The sequence below is a fragment of the Martes martes genome (assembly GCF_963455335.1).
Source record: "Martes martes genome assembly, chromosome: X".
NCBI lineage: Eukaryota > Metazoa > Chordata > Mammalia > Carnivora > Mustelidae > Martes > Martes martes.
The window spans coordinates 5470754-5493597 of record NC_137897.1 but is presented as its reverse complement, the minus strand read 5'-3'; the positions used below and the strand labels follow the sequence as shown (position 1 = coordinate 5493597).

The following is a 22844-nucleotide window of genomic DNA, read 5'->3' as shown; positions in this document are numbered from 1 at the left end:
AGATGCTCTCATCCGGGCGGTTCTGCCCGATGGTGCGTGTCCGAGGGTGAACGCCATGTCCCGCGTCCCCTCCAGGCTCTTGCAGTCGCGGGGACACAGGCGGCTTCTGTTGTGTGGTGACGCTCCCGCTCAGACGCCCGCCCCGCCAGGCAGGGCAGGGGAAGGGGAGCAGGTGGCTGTCCTTGGGCTGTGTCTCACCCGCGCCTTCTGTCCTTCTGCTTCTACCCCCAGTGCCTGGAGCCGTGCAGGGAGTCGTGGGACCCGCGGAAGCAGCAGTGCCAGAGCTTCTGTGAGGTAAGGGGACCCCCCACGTGTCCCGAGGTCCCCCGGCGGCCGACAGCGCGCCGCCCGGGCCAGTGGCACCGAGGGCCGCCGCCTTCCGCCGTGCGGGTGGCCGTGCGGGTCTGGAGAGCTCATGTGAACGGGAGAAACACCGTTGAGCTGCCTTAAAGCCGAGCTCCCCAGTGCTTCCGTGATTGGAAGCAACTTTAGGACATAAGCATAGAGACGGGGACCGTCTTCGACGTAGAAACTGCTGCTGTCCCCCTTGTCTCCGGCCGGGCTGTCGTCCGAGTCACTGTCAGCGCGGTGTTGACGTCCTCGTGCTGCTCGGGTTCTCCCAAGAGGATCAGGTTCTCGGCCTTTTCCGCTCACCGTCCCCCCGTGGCCCCGTGTGCTGGGCGGGAGGCTCTACCCAGGCGGCGTGTGCGGGCCCAGAATAGAGGGTGTGACTGTCCCGCACAGCTGCCGCCTGGACCCCCCCTGCCGCCCCTGCTGGTGCGGAGGGCGGGAGCCGCGCTGCGGGACCGTCTCCTCAAGGCCAAGTCGGCGGTCGGGGCTCGGGCCCAGCCTGGGATGCGCTCGGCCGCAGCCAGGAGGACGTGGGCTGGCCCGCTGCCGCCCGCCGGCCTCGCAGAGGAGGGAGAGCGGGACCGTCTCCCCCGGGCCGGTGGGGAGCAGCGGTGGGAGTGTCCCCTCCAGTGACCAGGGCAGCTCTGTCCAGGGCCGGGAGGGCAGACGGGAAGGCCTGTGGCACGGCCCGGAGTGCTGGTCTGGGACGCCTCGGAAGGGAGCGGGAGGCCCGCGGGACCCCGCCTCTCCCCGGCACGAGGAGCTCCTGGGGCCCCGCGGCCTGGGTTTCAACCGGGAGGGCGCGCGGGTTCCAGCCCGAGCGTCCGGATGCGGAGCCGCGGTGCCAGGAGCTGCATCCGTGGGTTGCAGGTGCCCGCGGGCCGGACACCGCTGACCGTCCTCACGCGCGGGGAAGAGCAGAGCGTGTGCCGCCCGCCACCCTAGGCAGAGGGACCCAGCCTGAAACGGCAGCCCCGGCCTCACACCTTCCCTGCGACCGAGCGCGCTGTGACTCGACTTCCCTTGGACAGTGGCGGGGTCACGGTGTTCCTGGGTTCTCGAAGCGGAGGGTTCCCCGTGGTTGCAGAGCGGAGCGCAGGGGGGCTTCTCAGCACGAGCAGGTTCGGCGCGGGATTGTCCTAGTGTCACTTCTACTCGGCTTGGGAAGTTCTGCTCAGCGTCTGGTGGCGGGCACTGGCATGTGCTGGTTTGCACACGCTTCCGTGATGAGTCCGTGTTGCTGGGAGCGCTTTGGGCCTGAGGGCTACGGTGGCCGCGGTCGTCGGGAGCATTTTGTAATGGCGAACACTGGGATGCTTCGAGTGATACGGCCGACGGGCCGAGAGTCCAAGTTATTCAGCCCGTTTGCTCTGCGAGGACACTCACGGCTACGCTCAGTGTTGGCTGTGAACCCCCACACGGGAAAAACCTCCCGGTGTCTTTGTGTCCAGCCCTTCTGGTGCTGGGGGTGGGACACGGGCCTCGGTCGTGGTCTCTGTCCTCCCGCAAGGGAGCTGACGTATCATCCATTCATGCTCCCCAGAACATTTTGGCTTTTTCAGGGATTCCGTCCAGACTTTTCCAGAAAACATATGCTGACCTGGCCTCAACTTCATGTGTCTTTATATTAGTCACCTCTTGCTGCCTAACAAATGACCCCAATCTTTGGGGCTTAAAACAACCCACGTTGGTTCGTTCCTTCCTTCCTTCCTTCCTTCTTCCCTCCTCCCTCCCTTTCTTTCTTTCTTTCTTTCTGTTTCTTTCTCACTGTGTTATGTTAGTCACCATAAAATACATCATCAGTTTTTGTTGCAGTGTCCCAAGATTCATTGTTTACACACCACACCCAGCGCTCCATGCATCCATGCCTGCCTTAATACCCACCACCAGGCCCTCCCATGCCCCCATCCCCCTCCCCTCCAAAACCCTCAGTTTGTTCCTCAGAGTCCGCAGTCTCTCATGGTTCACCTCCCCTTCCAATTTCCTCCAACTCCCTTCTCCTCTCCAACTCCCCATGTCCTTCATGTTATTCCTTATGCTCCACAAATAAGTGAAACCATATGATAACTGACTCTCTCTGCTTGACTTATTTCACTCAGCATAATCTCCTCCAGTCCCATCCATGTTGATAGAAAAGTTGGGTGTTCGTCCTTTCTGATGGAGGCATCATACTCCATAGTGTATATGGACCACCTCTTCCTTATCCATTCATCCGTTGAAGGGCATCTTGGTTCTTTCCACAGTTTGGCGACCGTGGCCATGGCTGCTATAAACATTGGGGTACAGATGGCCCTTCTTTTCACTCCATCTGTATCTTTGGGGTAAATACCCAGTCGTGCAATTGCAGGGTCATAAGGAAGCTCTATTTTTAATTTCTTGAGGAATCTCCGCACTGTTCTCCAAAGTGGCTGCACCAGCTTGCGTTCCCACCAACAGTGGAAGAGGGTTCCCCTTTCTCCACATCCTCTCCAACACACGTTGTTTCCTGTCTTGCTAATTTTGGCCATTCTAACTGGTGTAAGGTGGGATCTCAATGTTGTTCTGATTTGAATCTCCCTAATGGCTAGTGATGATGACCATTTTTTCATGGGTCTGTTAGCCATTTGTATGTCTTCATTGGAGAAGTGTCTATTCATGTCTTCTGCCCACTTTTTGACGTGATTATCTGTTTTTTGGGTGTTGAGTTTGAGAAATTCTTAATAGATCTTGGATATCAGCCCTTGGTAGTGTCATTTGCGAATATCTTCTCCCATTCCGTGGACAACACGTTTCTTATCTCACAGTTTCTGTGCGTTGGGAGTTTGGACATAACTTAAAGGCGTTCTTTGTGTCAGGGTCCCACGATGCCATCATCAAGGTGTCTGCTGGGCTTGCTTTCTCGTCTGTGGGCTCAGGTGCTTCTGCTCACGGTCTGCCTCCAAGCTCATGGTGTTTGTTGACAGAATGCACCCCTTATGGTTGTGGGACTCATGTCGCATTCTCTCAGTGGCTGTTGGCTGGAGGCCACTCTCACATCTGAAGGTTGCCTGCAGTTCCTCACCACATATCCTCCCCACCAGGCCGGTCACAACATGGCTATTTACTTTTTCAAGGCCAGTGAGACCTCTCGACCCACAGTCTGCTGAGACCAAGCTTTCCATGATACAACACAGTCTCCGGAGGGACACCTCTTCCCCTTTGCCATATGCTACTGGTTAGAAGCAAGTCGCAATGGCCACCACCACCACACACACACACAGACACACACACAGACACAGGCCAAGGGAGGTGATGACGTCAGGGGCAGTTGTGACTCAGTGGCGCTCACTCTGAGCTGTGTCTGCTACAAAAAGCAAATAAAAAGTGGTAGGTCAGGCCCCTCGAGGCATTGAGCAGAGCAGAGTCATCGGAAATAAAACAAAACTAGTGAATCGGTGCACGGTGTTATGTGTTCTGTGACTCGCTCTCCTGGTCCTGTTTTGCATTCTGTGCTCTACGCAAACTGTCCATTTGTGTGATTTAAAATAAGCTGTCGTAGGATCTGGAGGAACGAGGTGGAGCACGGTGTTGGCTTCATAAACACATGACCCCTTAAGATCCGTCACGCTGGGTGGATGTTGTGACATCTGAAGGAAGGTGTCACTGGCGGTCATCCGAAACCTCTCTCGCTAGCAGTGTCAAATGTGACAGCGCACTTCCGCGATAGGTCTTCTCTCTGAAACAGCCGTGAGGGCTGCTGAACCCAATGCAGTTGATAGAAATGGGACTCATGGACTAGCGGTGACCCCTGCTCCGGCAGGAGGGGTGAGCTGGAACCGGAGAGCTGGGACAAGTAGAGGCCGGTTCACAGACCTCAGCCCGCTGGTGCCACCACTCGAGCTCCCTGTTCCCGTTCGGTTCCTCTCGGCCGTCTTCTCCTCCGCGTCTCGTCTCTTTCCGTGTTGTGTCCGTGTTGCGTTCACGTCTGCCTCCCGCGTTGCCGGGGACCGAATCCTGCAGGGCCCATCCCCATTCCGGCGTTTGGAGGCGGGTCGTTCACTGAGGCAGCCCTAAGACATCCCGTCTGCCTCTCGCTTCCCCCGTCCCTTGCTCCGCGTGCCTGCAAGATCCCTGTTTTCACGAACCTGCCACGCTTTCCCTTTGTAAACGTTTACACCCAGAAGGACTCTAGGCTTTATTCCTCTCCCGGCGGAACGGCTGAACCGTTGGATGGGTTGGACCCAGGGTGTTGATCTGCAAGGCACTCTGGGCTGTATTCGTCTTTGAAGGCACGGTTTGCCTCCCGTTTTTGCAAGGGAAGTTGTATAGGAACCCGGCCTCACCGGCTCGCGGGGCTTCTGTCGCAGGCCGCGTCGGGGTCGGACGGCAGCAGAGCCGAGGACCTGTGGTGGGTCCGGAGGTGCACGAGGCTGAGGCTGCTTACCGCCGGCGCCTGTGGGCGTTTTCCACCTCCTGCCCTACGCGAAGGAGCGGTGCTAATCCCGCCATGACCCTGCCGCACCCTTCGGAACGTTGTGAAACAGTTGATGAAACAGTGGACTGTGTCAGAGCCGGGATCGCGCAGGATTCCTTCTTTGGATCACGCGGGAGAATTTCCCCCATGTCAGGTTTTGGAGGAGGGTGGGTCACGACCCACACACGGGTCATGCTTTCGTGTTTCAGTTTAGTAATTAAATATTATCTCCGTCTTACTATTTTTTTTAAAGATTTAAAAACCATCACCAACCATTTTTCTTCCTGATCATAAAATGCACATTTCTTCATGTTCGAATGTTCCCTTCTTACCATCGCAGGCATCTAAGTTATCAAGGAAAGTATTCTTTTTTCTTTCTTAATGGTATAAAATCATTTTGTCTGTTAAAATTGCTATTGCCTAAGTTTTAAGGGAACATGATACCTGGTCGTTTGAGGGACTGCCTCGCTGAAGGACACACCATGTCTCATCTTTAGGAAGGACGTTTCTGATTTCACGATGTCCCCATCCTGGTGGGAACACGTCGGCCAGGTGAAGTGTGCGCTAGGGTCACGGAGAAGCCGAGACCCCCCTCCCTGTCAGGGATCCACTGACGAGACCGGTGTCCAGGGCTTAGAGGAAAGCTGTTCCTGGACCAGCCTCGATTCCGAGAGACCCAGTTCTCGCCGGTGTGCGCCCAGGAAGAGGAAGGAGGTTTGCGCTGCACCGAGACAGGATTACTGACTCATTTCTTTGTGGGGTTTTTTTTTTGTTTTTTTTTGCTTTTCAAAATGTTTTCCAAGCTTCTTATATTAGATTTTCACAACGATTCTTATAAGAAGTTAAGCCTGAATTTTACTGGGTAAACTTCATGGGCAACAGGACTGACATACAAGGGGGAAATGGTATTATCTGCCCAAGATTCCATGTTTAATGGCTTCTTCCAGAAGAAGATGTAGAATCCAGGTGCACCCTCTCCTGAGTCTGCTCTGTGACCCAGGACAGAGTGGAGGAGGAAGTCATACTCCCCCCAGCAGGAAATGAATCTGAACCTATGTCTAACATAATGTTGTTGGCCAGCCGTCTGGGCTCGAACACCCTTGAACCGCAAGGGAGGTTTGCTTCTGCAAAATCCTGGTTAATTAAGGGCACTTCAAGGAACTGAAGGAAAAACAGGGCTCCCTACGACTTTGGATGCCCCGGGCCGTAGAATGTTCCAGTCCTCCTGACAACACACGTCAGAAACTAAAGCTGTTGGGGTTTATCACGCTCCTACGGGGCCTTTCTCACACTCAAAACTTGTTAACCTTCTGGTGCTCCAGAACCCGGCGCGTACAGTAAATGCCTCCCTTCAGGAGTGGAAGCCGCACCTTCTGGTGTTCGGGACAGCAGTTAAAGGGTTACATGTAGGGGAAGAAGTTGAGTGCTGAACAAGAACATGATGTCATATGCCCAGGTGCGCGTGTCTGCCGAGGGGGGTGGTAGACCCAAGAATCAGCACAGGTGTGTTGGGGGTGTCAGGGTGGAATTTGCGGAAGGTTTCTTCTGAAAGCTCCACGTTCCGTGCTAAAATCCCGTGCGTGGCCAGGAGTGGTCGTGAGACGGTGGGTGCAGGCGCGGGGCGCTGGCACCGAGCTCGTTTTCAAAAAACAGTGGCTTTTATTATTATACATAGTAACCTTTATTTTTAGAAATGAGAAGCCTTTACCTTTTACATTTTTGTAACACGTGAAAGTGTTCCTTATATTTCTGGATTGTGATCTTTGGGCGGTGGTGGAAAGTGCAGACTCTGTCCTGGTTTCCCTCTCAATTTAGCAGATAGTGGGAGTCATGGAATGAAGTTTCAAGGAATGCTTATGAACTTTTACAATTGTCGTGAGATTTCCTTTACCTGCATCTTAGAAAGGAAGTTATCCTCATTATATCAAATTTTATAGCCCTGCAGAATGACAAAATCAAGCCTATTGAGTGACTTCTTAGGGATGTTCAGTAATTTATTGGTCAGACGGGACATGTTCTCCATGGAATGTAGGCTTTCCCCCTCATTTTTTGAAATAGGGAGACTCCATTTTCATTGAATTTTTATGACGCCAGGGGAATGTAGAATTACATGAGATTCAACTAGAGGACACTTCATGAGTTTTGCAAGTTGATTAAAAAAAAAAAACAAACCCTGAAGATTGGAGATGATTCTGAATGATTTGAAAACCTATCTGGTTAGAGAAGAGGGACAGAGCAGGTAGAAGGAGTTAAGGGAATGGGCTGGAAATTGTAAGAGCATCAAATTTAAGTAAAATGAAAATAAGTAAATAAAATAAGTAAAATAAGAAAAAAAAATAAGAAAAATAAATATCTCATGCAAGATGCTTGTACAACACTTAACCAGTGTCTGAACGTGGGACACACTGAGTGGATATTAGCCTTTTTTACTCTGAAGGGAAAGGCAATTTTTGAATTCTGTGATAGGTCAGTGAGGTAGAGGCTGAAGAGGAGTTTCGTCCTGATGAGGTGACTGGAAGCAGATCGGAGGGTTTCCGTGGAGAAGGAGTCACCAACGTCTCCAACTCTTGGTTGTCAGATAGAAAGTACGGGGAGAAATGCAGACCCAATGCACACAACTGTTTGTGTACGTTTCGGTTCCTTCACCAAGACCACGTGCGTGGGAAAAGGGGAGAGAAGGGGCCGTGGCCGGGAGCTCACCGTCTGAGGATATGAGTTTTGAGTACCTCTCCTTTGGGAAGACTTGACTCCATTCGTGTGCTCGGGGAAACGAGTCCTCTGAGGCGTGTGAACTTGGAGAGTGGGTCAGCGTGGGTCAGAAGCCCAGAGCTCTGGGGTATGACACTGGGGATGAGTCCCGGGTTCAGCCATTCCCCCCGTGAACGCCTGGTCCAGCATCCAGGATGGCCCAGACTCCACTGTGCGCACAGATCACCTGAGCGTGGTTTAGACGTGCAGGTTTGGATTCAGTGGGCGTGTGCCGTGAGTCCCCAGAGCCTGCATTTCCGATGGGCGACGCTGCAGCCACGGGCCCAGGGGCTGCCCTGCACGGCAAGAACGTGGATCTCCGTCTGCGGTGTCGGGGTTCCCTGTCAAGCGCTCACTTACACTCGCCTGTGAATTCTGTGACATCTTTGTGTTTTCTTCTGTGATATTCCATATAGAGAAAAGATGCTATCACTGTTAAGGATTGAAAATAAACAGATCAGGATGGTGTTTCGAAGGAAAGGCCCCACGTTCTAATCACTCAAATTCCAGAATTCTAACTGTCGGTTTGTCTCCGTCCCTTCATGAAAGGTATTTGACTAGTTATAGAATTCTAGGTTGACTTTTTTTTTAATTAGTAGTTTAAAAATCTCTCTTCATTTTCTTCTGTCTTGTATGTTTTCAGAAAAATCTCTGGACATTCTCATTTTCTGGTTGTATATAAAATGTCTTTGTATTTCCCTGACTGCTTTGAAGATTTTCTTGCGGTATCTGGTTTTAAGCAATATGATTATGGTAAGTTGTGACTGGGTAGTCTTTGTATCTCTTCAGCTTGGGGGTCATGGAGATGCTTCTAATTCTAATTGGGCTTGTAGTTTTATTAAAATTTTGTACATATCAGCCGATATTCCTTCCTTCCTTCCTACATTCCTTCTCCCCCTTTCTTTCTTTCTTTCTTTCTTTGTTTCAGAAAGACTGTGCATGAGTGTGTGGGGGTGAGAGGCGGGGAGAGGGAGAGAGCGCATCTCAGGCAGACTCCATACCCAGCACAGAGCCCAACATGGGGGTCAGTCTCACAACCTTGAGATCATGACCTGAGCTGAAATCAAGAGTTGGCTGCTTAACTGACGGAGCCAGCCAGGTGGCCCTGTAGATGAGCCAATATTTTTTTCTATCCCATTCTCTGTACCCTCTCCTTCTGGGACTCAATTATACGTGATAGACTTTGTATTATGACCTGGGTCACTGAGTGTTCTGATCGTGTTTTTTCTTCATTTCTCCCCCTCTCTGCTTTATTTTGCTAATTTTCACCACTGGGTCTTCAAGTTCCCTTCTTTGGAGAGTGCCTGACATTCTTAAGATGCTCTCGGGCATAGTTTCCATTTCTTCATGTTTACTTCTGGAAGTTCCATGCAGATCTTTCTGTGTCTTTCTCCCACATTCCTGGGCAGACAGACCACATTTGTAATGACTTTTAAAATGTCCTTTTCTGCTAACTCCATCACCTCTATCATTTCTGGGTTTGTTTCTTTAGATTTCTTTTTTCTCTTTTTCCTTTTGGACTTGCGACTGGTCTCTGAAGGGAGAGGTTGTGGTCTTGTGGGACTGAGCCCGTCCTTGTGGGATCTGAAGCTGTTTGCAGGTAGATGGTATCAGAACGGAGTTGAATTGTAGGACATGCAGCTGGTGTGCGGAACCGCCATACCAGCAATGAAATTGGGGGTATAGAACTTCTCATTGGGTAAGAGGGCAAAGTGTGTATCTTTTCTAAAGTATGACTCTACTTGTACCTTGAATGGGTGTGATGGTTTTGCACAGTTGGCCAGTGTTTGCAAAATTCTTTGAGATGGAACGCTATTAGAAGCTAAAAAATATAATAAAAGAATAAACAGCTACGTTTCACAACTTCAGAATTTGTTCCTCTTTTTCTTCTTCTTTTTAATTTTAAGGAGGCACCATGCCTGATGTGGGGCTTGAACTCATGACCCTGAGATCAGGAGTCACATGCTCTACCAACGGAGCCAGCTGCTTGCCCCTAGAATTCATTCCTCTTTGTGAGAAATTATACAGGGATTTTAGGCAATCCATAATTAACCTGTACTGTTTCCCATTGTTTTTTTATAGGCTTTCTGGAACTATGTTTAAAAATTCTGATACTCATGTTAGTGGCTAACACTAATTTTAACTTTTTGCTGTGCCAAAATCTTGCTAATTTTTTGCATACTTAATACTTGCGGTAATAGTACACAATAATCATACTTATCCCCCTTTTGTATTTGAGACTTGTAAAATTAGTTTTGCCTCCAAATCCTACAGCTCTTGCCTGACTGATGTATTCGCTATTCCCTCCTTCTAGAATATTCCTCTGTCCTTCACATCGTATTCTATATTCACATCATTTTAAATATTGATGACTTATCTTTTTTAAAAAAGATTATTTATTTATTTATTTGACAGAGAGAAAGATCACAAGTAGGCAGAGAGGTAGGCAGAGGGAGAGGGAGAAGCAGGCTCCCCACTGAGCAGAGAGCCCGATGTGGGGCTCGATCCCAGGACCCCAAGATCACGACTTATCTTTTTAAAGAGCTTTCTCTTTGTCTAATCCTTTTTAAAGGGTTATTTACTGTTTTTTTTAATTGCAGTATGGTTGACACAGTGTGACATTAGTTTCAGGAGTATCCGTAGTGACTCAGGTTCTGTGTACTTCGTGCTGTGCCCCCGTCTGTCAGCAGAAAATAATACTGCAGTGCCAATTACTGTCTTCCCTACACTGCATCTTTTACCTCCGTGACTGTTCATTCCCTTAGGCTAATCCTCTGTTGACCTCCTGTACTTTCATGACTTGCTGTGTCTGCCTTATTTTACTACAAATTAAACTCCTTGATGACTTACCTGCTTGCTGCTAACCGTACAAACGGTAAGCATCGCAGAGCAAAATTTCCATACGTTCTTTGGCTCGTCATTCCACGCCTAGCACCTAGGACGGCAGTTTGGCTTATGAATTAGTATATAAATCCTTCCACGGGGTGATTGTTTCGTAGGCATGCCTGGCCATTCCAGGTTACAAAATACAGGCCGAAGGGGAGAGAAGGAAATGAGAGTTTAACGGGAGGGCCCTCGCTGTCCCTGGCTCTCGAGGAGTTTTTGAATTTCTGGAATCACATATGTGCCTCGGGATCTTCCGAAGATCTTCCAGCAAGATTTCGGAGTGTTGCTCCCAGTGAAAGATCTGAACATTGAGCCTTCCATACAAGGTGGCACATTTGCCTTCCAAACAAATAGAAAAGCAGGTCCGCAAAGAGGAAGTTGAGATCAATGTAAGTAAAGATGACGGTCATCTGTCATCTGTCAAAAGGGACACGTCCTCATTGGAAGAGACTTGCCTAACACGCATGTTTCTGATTTTCTTCTATTTTATATTATTCATGGCTAAGGTGTATAATTTGCACCAGAACCAAATTGATTGTAATCCCATCTAATAAATTAGTGTGTATAATCGAGTTTCCAGGCAAATTGTAATTGCATTTACAAGAACAAATTAGAAACACTTGAATGGAGAATGCTTTTTTCCTATTTCATGCATATGTAGTATTTAAATTCTTTCTTTGAAAGATGCAACTGGCAGTTTTGGTTGTTTTTTTTTTAAACACTATAATGTTTTTTATTATTTTGTAGAAATGATATATGCACATTGAAAACTTCATATAAACACAGGAGAATAAAACCAAACCATGACTCTAAATTCTGCCATCCAGGAGAGCCAGGCTTACCTGGGCAGAAAGTTACCGTAGGAAACCTAAGACTGCTCTCTTTACAAATTCCTGATTAAAACGTTGGCCCTTGGCCACCATATGGGAACTTAGGTCTTGGGAAGGTTTGCATCATCCCCTAACCGACAGGAGGTGCTCCTGGGTCTTAAACTGTCAGCTCAGCGATGTGGTTTATGATGGCCACCTGTTTCCTTTTGGGGACGTGCTAGGCAGCAGGTGTCTTTGTGCCCAGCCCCAGTAAAAACTGTGGACGCAGAGTCTCTTCTGAACTTGTCTGGTGACAGCATTTCTCATGTGTTGTCACAACTCCTGGCAGAGGCACCGAGCACATCCTGTGTGATGGCCCCTGTGAGAGGACTCCCAGAAGCTCGTCGCTGGTTTGCTCCCCGTGCATGTTTTCCCGTTCCTGATTGTGCTGTAGCAAATCAGAGCCCACAGTATGACTATATGCTGAGTCCTGTGGGTCCCCGCTGTGAATTATCAGACCTGGGGGCGGTCTTGGGGACCTCGATATGTTAGCATTAAGCAGACACCTTACCTGACATTTCTGTGCACGCTGGCTTTTAATGATGCTTGATGTTTAATACTATTTGAGTATAGAAGAAGAAACAGAAACCCCCAAATTTCAGGGAGAAAGAGATCATGAAAAATACTATGAAATCAAGAGCATTATTTTAAAACTTTTACATTTGCCTAATTGTTGACTGATGCCCTCAAGTTAAGTTCAATGTAAGTTACTTAGATGTTCCCCACACCACTCCTATCTACCAATTTTTCTGACATTATTATTTCCTAATTCTTAGTTTTATTTTATCGAATATTTTTCCTTGACCATATTCCTACTTTTTTCAATTTTCGTTTTATATTTACGTGGGTGATAAAATGATTGAGTCTTTTATGCTCATTTCTTTATACCTGGTTTCTAAATTCGATCATATCTTGGGGCGCCTGGCTGGCTTAGCCAGTGCGGCATGTGACTCTGGATCTTGGGGCTGTGAGTTCAAGCCCCATGTTGGGTGTAGAGATGACTTAAAATCTTTTTTAAAAATTTGATCATATCTTACTTTGGTTTTAAAAAAGGATCCATAGGTGCCATTTTCTTTGAAACCACTCACAACAAACTTTGCCCACCATTACACATGAAGTCCAAATTGAATTGCACAGACTTCTCCTTGTATAAGTATATGCATCATTTTCTTTGGGTACTGAGTATTGTAGTAATCCATTTATTCTCGCCGCCTGCCTATCTTTAGAACGGCTGAATTTGGCACTGCATTGTTTAGCAAGAAAGGCCCATGGGTGCCATATAGTCCCTGAGTTTTTTTCGGTCTTTGAGAATGTTTCTGTCACATATACTTTTGAATGACAGCTGATTTTTTATATATGTAAATAGATATGATTATATATATAAACTATAGGTAATATGATTTTATGTGTATAAACTATATATATATATATTTTTTAATTTTACTTATTGTTATAGAGCTATTGCTGTATTGGCTCCAGACATAAATTTTGTAGAGAGAAATCGATTTGGAGGAAACCATTTTTTCTCAACCAGAATCCACCTGCTGTTTCTACCTGATGTCTGAAAAGTTATATTTTCATCCTTGAAGTTCAGTAGCACAAGCTATATTTCAGTGTTGTTTGTTTTTATCAGTATTCCTGGATAAGATTTCTGTCCTTTTGATTTACATATCTATCATTTGTGTGTGTGTGTGTGTGTATCAATCATCCAGATGATTTCCTTATATTCATGTATGTAAGAACCTATCTGCAGTGCGTTCCCTCTATTTGTGGGTATTTCAAGAGTTACACGCTCCCGGGTGATGCTCATAGGAATGCAAGTGGACAGCGGCTGGCTTAGCCGTGTTCTTACCTTACCCTGAGGTACGTTGTGGTCTTTAGAAAGCCATCGGTTGTCACTGTGGCTCACACGCATCCTTGTCTTGTGATGTGAATAAACTATAATCTCCCCAAGCTTCTGTTTCATCGTTTGTAAAATGGAAGTAATAATGGTTATGGGGGTTGGGGGGCCTCAGTGAGATGAGCCAGCAGACTACGTGCTGGAGGGATTCTCTATGCGAGGCTGCGTTTGCTTTTGGCTGGAGCAGGAAAACCCACTCAAGGCCCTGGCTTTTAGCAAAGGCTGCTACATTTGATGCATGATATGGTTCTGTTGAATTGAATTAAATACCAAGGGCAATGTTCTTTCCACACCTGAGGCCTCGTATATATATGATTTCTAACATAGGAAGGTGACTTACGAACTTAACGTTTTTATGTTCTTTGTTCCATGGTTACGGCATGAATTATTTCGTCGTATGGTCCCTGCATTTTATACCAAACAAACAAAACAAAGGTAATGGTGTCTTTTCACTAAGGCATCCGGGAACTGTTAACCTACTGTTTGTTGTTAGGGTTTCACTTTATTTTTATTTATTTATTTATTTATTTAATTTTATTTTACTTATTTTATTTATATTTATTTTATTTATTTTATTTTTATTTTTATTTATATTTTTTTATTTTTTATTTTTTTATTTTTATTTATTTATTTATTTATTTATTTTATTTGCCAGGCACGTGGAGATTAGCATGTTGCCCACATACAGCACTCAGAAACACAATTTAGTCTTTAATCTAAGAGATGGGGTGCAGGAGAGATTTATAAGAATTAAATAAAATATGTAACAGTCCACAAACTATGAAGTTTTCCACCTGATCCCACACACCCCCGAGTGTTTTCATTTACTCCATACTTTGCTTTATCCGACCTTTCTTTGGGAGCACGATGACATCCACGAGATACTGACGACTCTCGAAAAATGCAGGATCCTGGAAGGGCAGTGATTCGTATGAGTAGTTTTATAGAGGCGTTGAAGGTACATTAATTTTACAATGAACAGTTTGCCTCAACGGCTGGATATATTTTTATAAAGAAGTAGTACAGCATTTTGCACATACTCTCATTCACCATGAAGCCAGTGGCCATCATACTCCTAATGATTTGGATAACTCGCCCCCTTCCTACATTTTTCACATCCCTCTTGACAGGTCCTGCAGTAATTAACTCAGAATATCACAAGAGATAGAAGGTGCTTACTGGTCAGAAGTGTCTTCACTGACACCGAATGACCTTTGTTCACAGGACTGAAACTGGCCATTGGTAGAGGAATTTACACGTGTTCTTTGGATCTAGAGTATTAATATCCACACATCATTTTTCCTGACTTGCACTCATCTTGGTCCTGATTCTGTTCACCTAAGACATTCCCAGTAAGCTACGCTCAAAGGCATAGTGAGAGACCTGCATACGGAAACCATACATTCTCCAATTTATAGTCAGACCATTAATCGTTTTTCAACCAATCCAAGGTACCGATCCAAGGTCACTGATAGAGAGCATCCAAATTTGCCTTCCACAGACATAAACAGTGCAACAGTTCAGCAGAAGTCTGCTGTAAGATTGTGGTACCGAGTCCCTGTCCTTGTAAGCCGATCCTCAAAACTCAGACGTTTTCTTTCCCCTAAGTGCCAGCAGGGCACCGTTCCCGCGGGCCGGTTTCCGTGCTGACTTGGCAGCAGCACGCTGGAAACTTGTGGATGGTCACTGGAGAGGAAGCAGGCCAACTTTCTGTCTGCGGATCTTAAAACATTTTGGTCAGAAGCACAGAAGAATTTGGAAATGTTAGACAGTAAACTTGCAGCATGGGAAAAGAAAGGAGACACCCATGACCCCACTGCTATGGAGCATCCATTGTGGGCCAGCTCTGCATAATAGACCTTGGTCCTTTGTGCACCGTCTCATGTAATATTCATAACGCTCTCTGTACTACTGCAGGCTCATGGATCAGTCTCGAAAGCTCCGGTGCAGAGATGAACTTTTTTTGTTCCCACATTTGTTTCCATGGTTCTCGAAACAATCACACACGCACACACACACACACGAGCCCACATTTTCGAAGCCATACCGAAACGGAGGGCTGTTGAATAAACGTACGGAACACCTCTCACACCCACCGGGAGATCCGAACCGTCGCGCTCGTGATGACCGTTCTTGTGTTCATCGGGATCCAGTGTTTCCCATCTGGGTCCGCCGCTGTTTTTGTTTGTTTCTAATTCTGCCCCATTAGCTCCGTCAGTAAATTATTTTTTTTTTATAATTTTTAAATAAACATATAATGTATTGTTATGTCCGTAAAGTATTAAGGTGAGGAGACACGGTGTCTGCGTTCCGCCGCTCGGGGTTCAAGGGCGTGGCGGTTGGCACACAGATCATTAGCGTAACAGGGGCAGACGGCCCCGTACTTTGTGATCTGAATGTCGAGTCCTACCCTGTGTTCACATGGGAAGCTGGAAGGGAGCTGATTCGATTATCCCATGGCACAGACTCAGTCATGGTGATTTCCTAGTGAGCGAGCGGTAAACACTTGCCAGGTTTAATAAAATTATTTCTACTTGGAAATATCAGCCCGTGCGGGCCAAGTAATTCTGGTAACTGTCCCGTATACGTTTTGGTGGAAGAGGAAGACTGGCAAACACCCATCATACTGGTTACAGCTCCCTTCACACACTGCTTTGACTCCCAAGTCTGGGTTGGACCTACATGTAGAGATTCAAAAGCGAACTAAGGAGAGCCCATCTAGCAGCTCACAGAAAAATGAGCTGTGAAATCGAAGAAGGGAGAAAAGCCTTAAGAATCGATGCTTTCGGTGTTACTGAAGTTTTAAAAAAATTAACTGGCTACAGATGTGTGACACTTCAGTACTGAAACCATGACCTTCCTTGTAAGTTGTACCTGGGAAGTTCTTAGATCGAGACACTCTTTTGACCGAGGGTGAATAATTTATTTGATGTCCGCGATTGCTGTTTAAACTTGGGGGTTGCCCTTTTTCTAGGTAGCGTTTCCAGTTTTCCGCCTTGTGTTGGACGGTGAGCTCTTCCCTTGTATTTGATGATCACACAGAGTTGGCTCCTCAGGGACATTAAACTGACACTTTCAGAAAGACCTCGTGTCTATCAGGAAGCACCCGCGTCTGGAACGGGATGCACATGTTTCTCGCTCGGATGTAGATTTTCATTTAATTCCATTAAAATGCACACGGTGTAGCATTTACCATCATAACTCATATACAGACTTTTAATTTTTATTTCTTAAGATTTATTTACTTGAGAGAGAGCGAGAGTACAGGAGCAGGGGAGGGGCAGAGGCAGAGGGAGAGGATCTTTAAGCAGACTCCCCGCTGAGCTCAGAGTCTGACCCCGGGCTCCATCCCAGGACCGTGAGACCGTGACCTGAGCCGCAACCGAGAGCTGGACGCTTAACTGACTGAGCCACCCAGGCGCCCCCATAGGCAGATTTGGTGCAGCATCGTTTGGGGAAGGAAGCAGGAGAAGCCCAGCAGAGCAGTTTGCGCTGGCGACGGGGTTAGCCGGGGCGCCTGGGCTAGGTCCTCGAGCTGAAGTTACCAGGCTTGGGCTTTTCAAGGAGATTTCTGTTCACCATCAAATGCAAAATAGCGGCTTATAATTAACCCTCTACCTTGAAAGGAGGCAGAGACCTTCGTCTCCTCCCCACTCCTTAAACCAGGGACTTGCGTGATGGAGGGGTTTTTTCCTTTCCTTTTTAGCCCCTTGTTAACATACGTCTCCCACTGCGCGAGACCCTCTCTGGCTGACGGTCCCCCCGCCGGCTTCCCTGGGGATTACGTATCTGACTGGAGGGTCAGACTCCCAACGGTGAGGCGTCGCACGCGGACTGCAGCCGGCAGGCCTTACCAGGTGTCACTAGATGGCAGAGAGCCGCAGTCCGCCGGCAGCAGGTGTTGCCGGGCGTTACGCAGGGTTCCCCACGTGTGACCAGGCGCTCCCAGTCCCAAGTCCTGGGGAGTCGTCGAAGGGAGCCGTCGGCTGGCACGTAGCCCCGCGGTGCTCACCTTCTACCCCTGGTTTGCGCTCGCCTGTGCTACCGTCTCGATTTCTTACATCCCCGACTCGGATTTGACATCTGACTGCAAACGATGTGCCCTCCGCGAGGATGGCCTGCTCCCTGTGTGCAGAAAGCACAGGCCTTCCCCGGATCGCCGATGCCGCTGTTTGCACTGCTTGGCGGGGGTACTGAGCTGTCACACCCAGCAGAGCCCGGCCTCACTGGGGTCCCGGTGAGCTATCAGGGCAGGAAGAGGGGTAGGCGGAAAGTTAGGGTGAAAGTCAGGTGATGCCTGATTGTCAGCCATCATCCATCAGCAAAAGGAGAGCCACCGTGGGAGGTCATTCCTCTGTCCCTGGTGGTGGGGCTCCTTTTAGGGACCCTCAGCAGAAGTGGCAGAAAGAAGCCCTTACCCCCTGATTGCTTCTCATGTTCGAGTGGTAACCGAATGCTGTCCTGAACCGTTTTTCCAAAGGAGAAAGATGCATTTGGTAACGGGTTCTTGTCACTCCTCGCGCTTTTTCCGTAATGCGTCTCTCAAAAAATCTGGGAATCCTTGTCGTCATGAGTGTGTGATTGATTCTGGGCTGCCGGGAACTGCCGTCGGCCAGATGCTGTCCAGAACCGGGCTGTGTCACACATGTAACCCTGACCCTTATTCTCCCACGGCGACCCTGATCGGTAATTCCATTGCGATACGAGGTCCCGTGTACACGGTAGCTCTAGAAGCCGGTGTTACTAAAACCGGTTCACTGAACGGAGGCTTAGAGCAGCTTTTGACAAGACAGCAGCCGGCGTCACTGCTGTGAGAAATGCACAGTTTCCGGAGACGCACAGCGAAGGCATCGTGATTACCGTTGACCACGCGAAACAAGGGACTCCGTAGAGAACGACAATCCGCGTGTGCGTTCCGTAGTCCAAGAGGGACCCTGGACGGCTCTGAGATGCTTTACGAATGCGACCAGCCGTGTGAGCTCTGAGCAGTCATGTGCATGGTTCCTGCGTATCTGTCCAGGGCGTACAAATTTACCACTCGTGGGCTAGATTCCTTTCAGAGATAAACATAAAACATTACTTCTTAGGGGGAAAAGAAAACAAATCGTTTATTTTGTAAGACATTCCAAGGACACTTTCACCAAATAAGAATTTTCACCTTCCTTTCTGATGTCTTGGAAATCGGGTGGCCTGTGTCTTTAATAAGAGAACTTTCCTTTTCGGGGCTCCCGGCTGGCTCCGTCCAGAGACCATGTGACTCTTGATCTTGGGGCTGTAAGTTCGAGCCCCACGTTGGGTGTCGAGATTGAGTAAAAAAAAAATAAAATCCTTAAAAAACAGAATTTTTCCTCTTCTGTTTTCAGCCTCTGTTCCCCAAGAAGAACTACGAATGCTTGACAAGCTGTGAGTTCCTCAAGTACATTCTGTCGGTGAAGCAGGGGGACTGCCCGGCCCCTGAGAAGGCCAGTGGGTTCGCCGCCGCCTGCGTGGAAAGTTGTGAAGCCGACAGTGAGTGCTCCGGGGTGAAGAAATGTTGTTCGAACGGATGTGGACACACGTGCCAGGTGCCCAAGACCCTGTACAAAGGTAAGGAGCAGAGCCCACGTGACGGGAACGTCATTAACTCATGGGGGGCAAGCGCTGCGTGCATGGGGCAAGGGGTCAAAGATGGGGTGTGTATGCGTGGGATGGGGGTCAGTCAAAGAAGGCACCATTGCAAGAGAAGAGAACGGATCAGAAAATGCGCTTCGCGCTACGCAGACCATCTGCCAGTGTTAGTGGACCCGCCTGGTCAGCCCCGGGGAACTCCTTTCAGGGCAGAACACGTCATTCTTATTCCGTGGGCCGTGTAGGAAGCCAGCATCAGTCTAGTACTGGTCCTTTTGTCCACGAAGGGTAGGTCCGTTAAGCGGCCCTGGGGACACGGGAGCACATCGACTGACATCCCTGGAAAGTGGGCCGCGGAGGGAAGCACCCTTGAAAACACATGCAAAGGCGCGGGTGTCATGAGTTTCCTGTTGGCTCCGTGCAAGGCCAACAGGGTCACTGTGTGGACTTTCAGTACGGTGGTTAGTGTCTCGCGAGCCCGGATGGAGGAATCGCTCTCTTTCCAAGATGGGGACTCAGTTTACCGAGCCATTGAGCGGAGTTCCTAGGCAGTTTCCAGAGCCCTGAACTCCCGGCACTGAGTGACACTTGCCTCTGCCGGTAACAGTGACCCCGTTCTTTTAAGCCAAACCGCTTCTGTTGTGCTATGGCCTGTTTTGGATATGCTGAGAATATCTCAGGACACAAAATTTTGCTGCTTTTTGGCATCTCATATGAAGAGTCAAATAGAGTTCATTACTGGGCGCCGTTCACTGCAAGTACAAAGAGGGATCTCTGTCCTCCTCTCTTGGACTCACAGCAAGTATATATGATGTCCCAATACAGGAAACCGCATTGGCAGCAAGGCCCGCGTTGAATCTCGTGCTAGCTGTTGTCCGACGTCTGCTCTCACTCGCGCAACGCCTCCCGTCTCCCAGAACGCACCCCGTCCCTGCCCCTTCCCCCAGGCGCTCCCATAGGAATTACGCTTGTCTCAAATCTGGGTAGTCCATCCAGTTTTCCTGGTTTCTGCACAAGAGCTGGGGACACCTGGTGCAAGGATGACATCTCAAATTCAAAGTAACTGCCGCTTTCCCCTTCTTGCCAGGTGATGTTTCTTTAATGGATTTGAAGTTTCATCGTGTTCACGCCTCTCATTATAAACTACGTAAAATCACTTTTGCAAAACTGAACACCTTTTAAGTTTTCTAAAGTCTATTATTAGGAAGCCTTTTCTGTGATTACAGATCATTTATGATGTAAGTATTAGCATTTACCATAAAAATAGGATGCTTTTAGAAGGATTGTTGAAAAGGCATTTGTAAAACCCTTAGCGTTTTAAAGTGCGGTGTTGTAAAGAGGCAGTATAAATTAAAAGATGCTTTTTATTTAAAAGCGCTGAAGAGTCAGTATGAATTTCAGGTATGTCTGGTTCACCAGGGATAAGGGAGATATTCTACAAAGGGCCTGCATAAATGATTAATTATTAAGAGACTTGCAATATAAACCTATGCTTAGCTAAATATGACTTTTTTTTTTTTTTAAGCCCTGAAGTCCCTGTTCTATAGAGTAGCTCTTAACTTGGGTTTTTGGTGGAGACCGGTCATTTGTGGAGAACTGACTAGAAATGGGACAAACAGACCTGACGTTGACCTGACGATGCCTTTTGGGTAGTGAGCCTTGCGTAACAGCACTGGTGTTTTGAAAATAAATATATATAGGTCCGCGGTGATGTCTCCCCCTTGCCCTGTGGGGCAGTCCCTGAAGGAAGGCTGGTTTCCGTGTCCAGGGGGCGTCTGACAGTGCCACCGGGTAGGCGTGCGTGAGCCAGCGCGGGGCCCGCCACAGCCTGCGTGATGCTCACGGCCACGTCGTAGGTCACGAACCCCCGGCAGCGTCCCGTCACGGTCCTGCCCAGGACTCACACTGCGAGCTCACTCTCAGGAGAGGGTTGTGGCGTTGATGGCTCGTGTCTCTCAGGGAGAAGGTCCATCTAGACCCAGCCCTTGGTCTCGCAGGGACAAACACGCTTCCCCAGCCGGCCGGTGCGCACACACGTCCCTCTGAGCGGTCTGTGGAGGACCAGCCGCCACCGTCCTCCTGGCCTGCGCGTTCCCCTCTTACTGCCCTGACCCATCCCTGGGAGATCCGCTCACCCTCCTCTCTCTGCTCCTGCGAGGCCTGTGCCATCTTTTTCCTTAGGAGGGAGCGCCCCTTCCCCGGTGGGGATGACCGGGTTTCGCTCCCAGGCCACGAGGGCTGAGACTGAGGTTACAAGCCGTTGCTCGGGTGATTTGGTGGTTGGGAGCAGGAATACGTGTGACCCTGGCCGCCCGCTGGGCCCGCTCTCCTCCTGCTTCCATTTTGAGCCTATCCAACGATCGTACTGGACCCTAAGTCATGGTATTGATATAGTATAGGTCAGTCAAAAGACGAATCGGTGTCGGCTATTTTATTCTGATAAAATCACTAACGTGTCAGTGGTTACGTAGATCAGGTACATCCTTACCAAGCTGGCCATGCACAGAATGCTTGTTTGGGCACAAATAAGGATCGCAACTTTTGCAATAAATTGGTATGTCCCCACCCCGTCCTACTTTTCCTCGTATTGCTTATTGGGTTAGTTAAAAATTTTAAAATACAGAAACACAAGCATCGTGTTGGGCCTCCTGGGTTTGTGGGAGGGAAGATGGCGGACGTACCTGATCTCTGTACTTGAGCTTTTCTTTTTTTTTGAATATTTATTTATTTGAAAGAGAGAGAGGAGGGTGGCAGGGATGGGCAGAGGGAGTGGGAGAGAGAGCTCTAAGCAGACTCCACACCACACTGAGCACAGAGTCCCACGCAGGGCTGGATCTCACGACCCTGAGCTCATGACCTGAACTGAAATCAAGAGTTGGACGCTTAACCGACTGGGCCACCCAGACGCCCCCGACTTAGCTTTTAAAAACTAGGCATATTTTGAAAAGATGTTGCACAGAATGCACCCTGTTTGAGCATTTAATTTGGTTAATGCTGGAAGAATTGTCCTTAGCTGATGCCCCTAAGTGAACCGTCCTCGGTGTTAGAGTTTAAAACAAAGGAACGCAACGGAGAGTTTTCACTTCGGACTTCAAATAAAATCATTAGCAGCTTCCTGCAAGACGTGTGAACGTCAGTGTGGGTACAGACCACCCGAGCTGCCAGCTCCCGACGACGCGGGACTTGGCGTCATCACGGGAGGTTTAAGAGGCTGCTTCTCCGCAGGCGTGGGACAGAGAACGATGCTTGTCCGGACACTTGTGTTCCCTTTGATGCTCCCCCTGGCCTGCTGGAGGCTCATTTACAGTCAACTCTCCTCCCTCCCGAAGACCATGTATTATTTTACGGGCCAGACTTCTGTTTCTCCTGACCCCTGCCAAGGCGCTTGCTTAGGGTAGGGCAGGAGAAAAGCTGAACCTGTTTTCTGCATGTAAAGACTGAGATTCATCTGTGGCTCTCCCTCATCTCCCTTTCTCCCTGTACCGTGCGTAGACCAAAACGAATCACGTCTCAGTTTGTCTCCAAACGACCTGGAAAATCTGATGATGGTGTGGGCTTAATAGTTGTGTGAATAACTTCATATTTGAAATATTGAAACTTTAGGTCTCTAGGGACGGACTCATCCCACTACTCCGAAATCTGTGTGTGGGGTTTTTTGTTGTTGTTGTTGTTTTTAGCACTTTACATACAGTGACCGAGTACCTTAATGGGATAGGAACACAAATTCCAGAGTACTGATGGTCTCTAGGAGAGACACTGACCGGTGCTTAATTATTGAGTCATTGGAACGCTGTGTCTTGCTACATTTGCATAGCATTTAGACTTCTAACAAACTTTTTTTTAATAGATTTTATTGATCTGTTTGACAGAGAGAGAGAGATCACAAGTAGGCAGAGAGGCAGGCAGAGAGAGGAGGAAGCAGCTCCCTGCTGAGCAGAGAGCCTGATGCAGGACTTGATCCCAGGACCCTGAGACCATGACCTGAGCCAAAGGCAGAGGCTTAACCCACTGAGCCACCCAAGCGCCCCCTGACAAACATTTTTTTTTTTTT

General features: G+C 48.5%; 1 protein-coding gene across 1 annotated transcript in view; it reads left to right on the top strand.

Moving 5' to 3' along the window:
* ANOS1 (anosmin 1) overlaps positions 1 to 22844 on the top strand; it is a gene marked incomplete at its 5' end in the record, with an annotated part of 172503 nt that overhangs the window by 99744 nt on the left and 49915 nt on the right. The window contains 2 exons of the mRNA XM_080795728.1: positions 232 to 294; positions 18550 to 18772. Of these exons, the coding sequence (XP_080651854.1) occupies positions 232 to 294; positions 18550 to 18772 (286 nt within the window). The remainder of the gene's footprint in view (positions 1 to 231; positions 295 to 18549; positions 18773 to 22844) is intronic.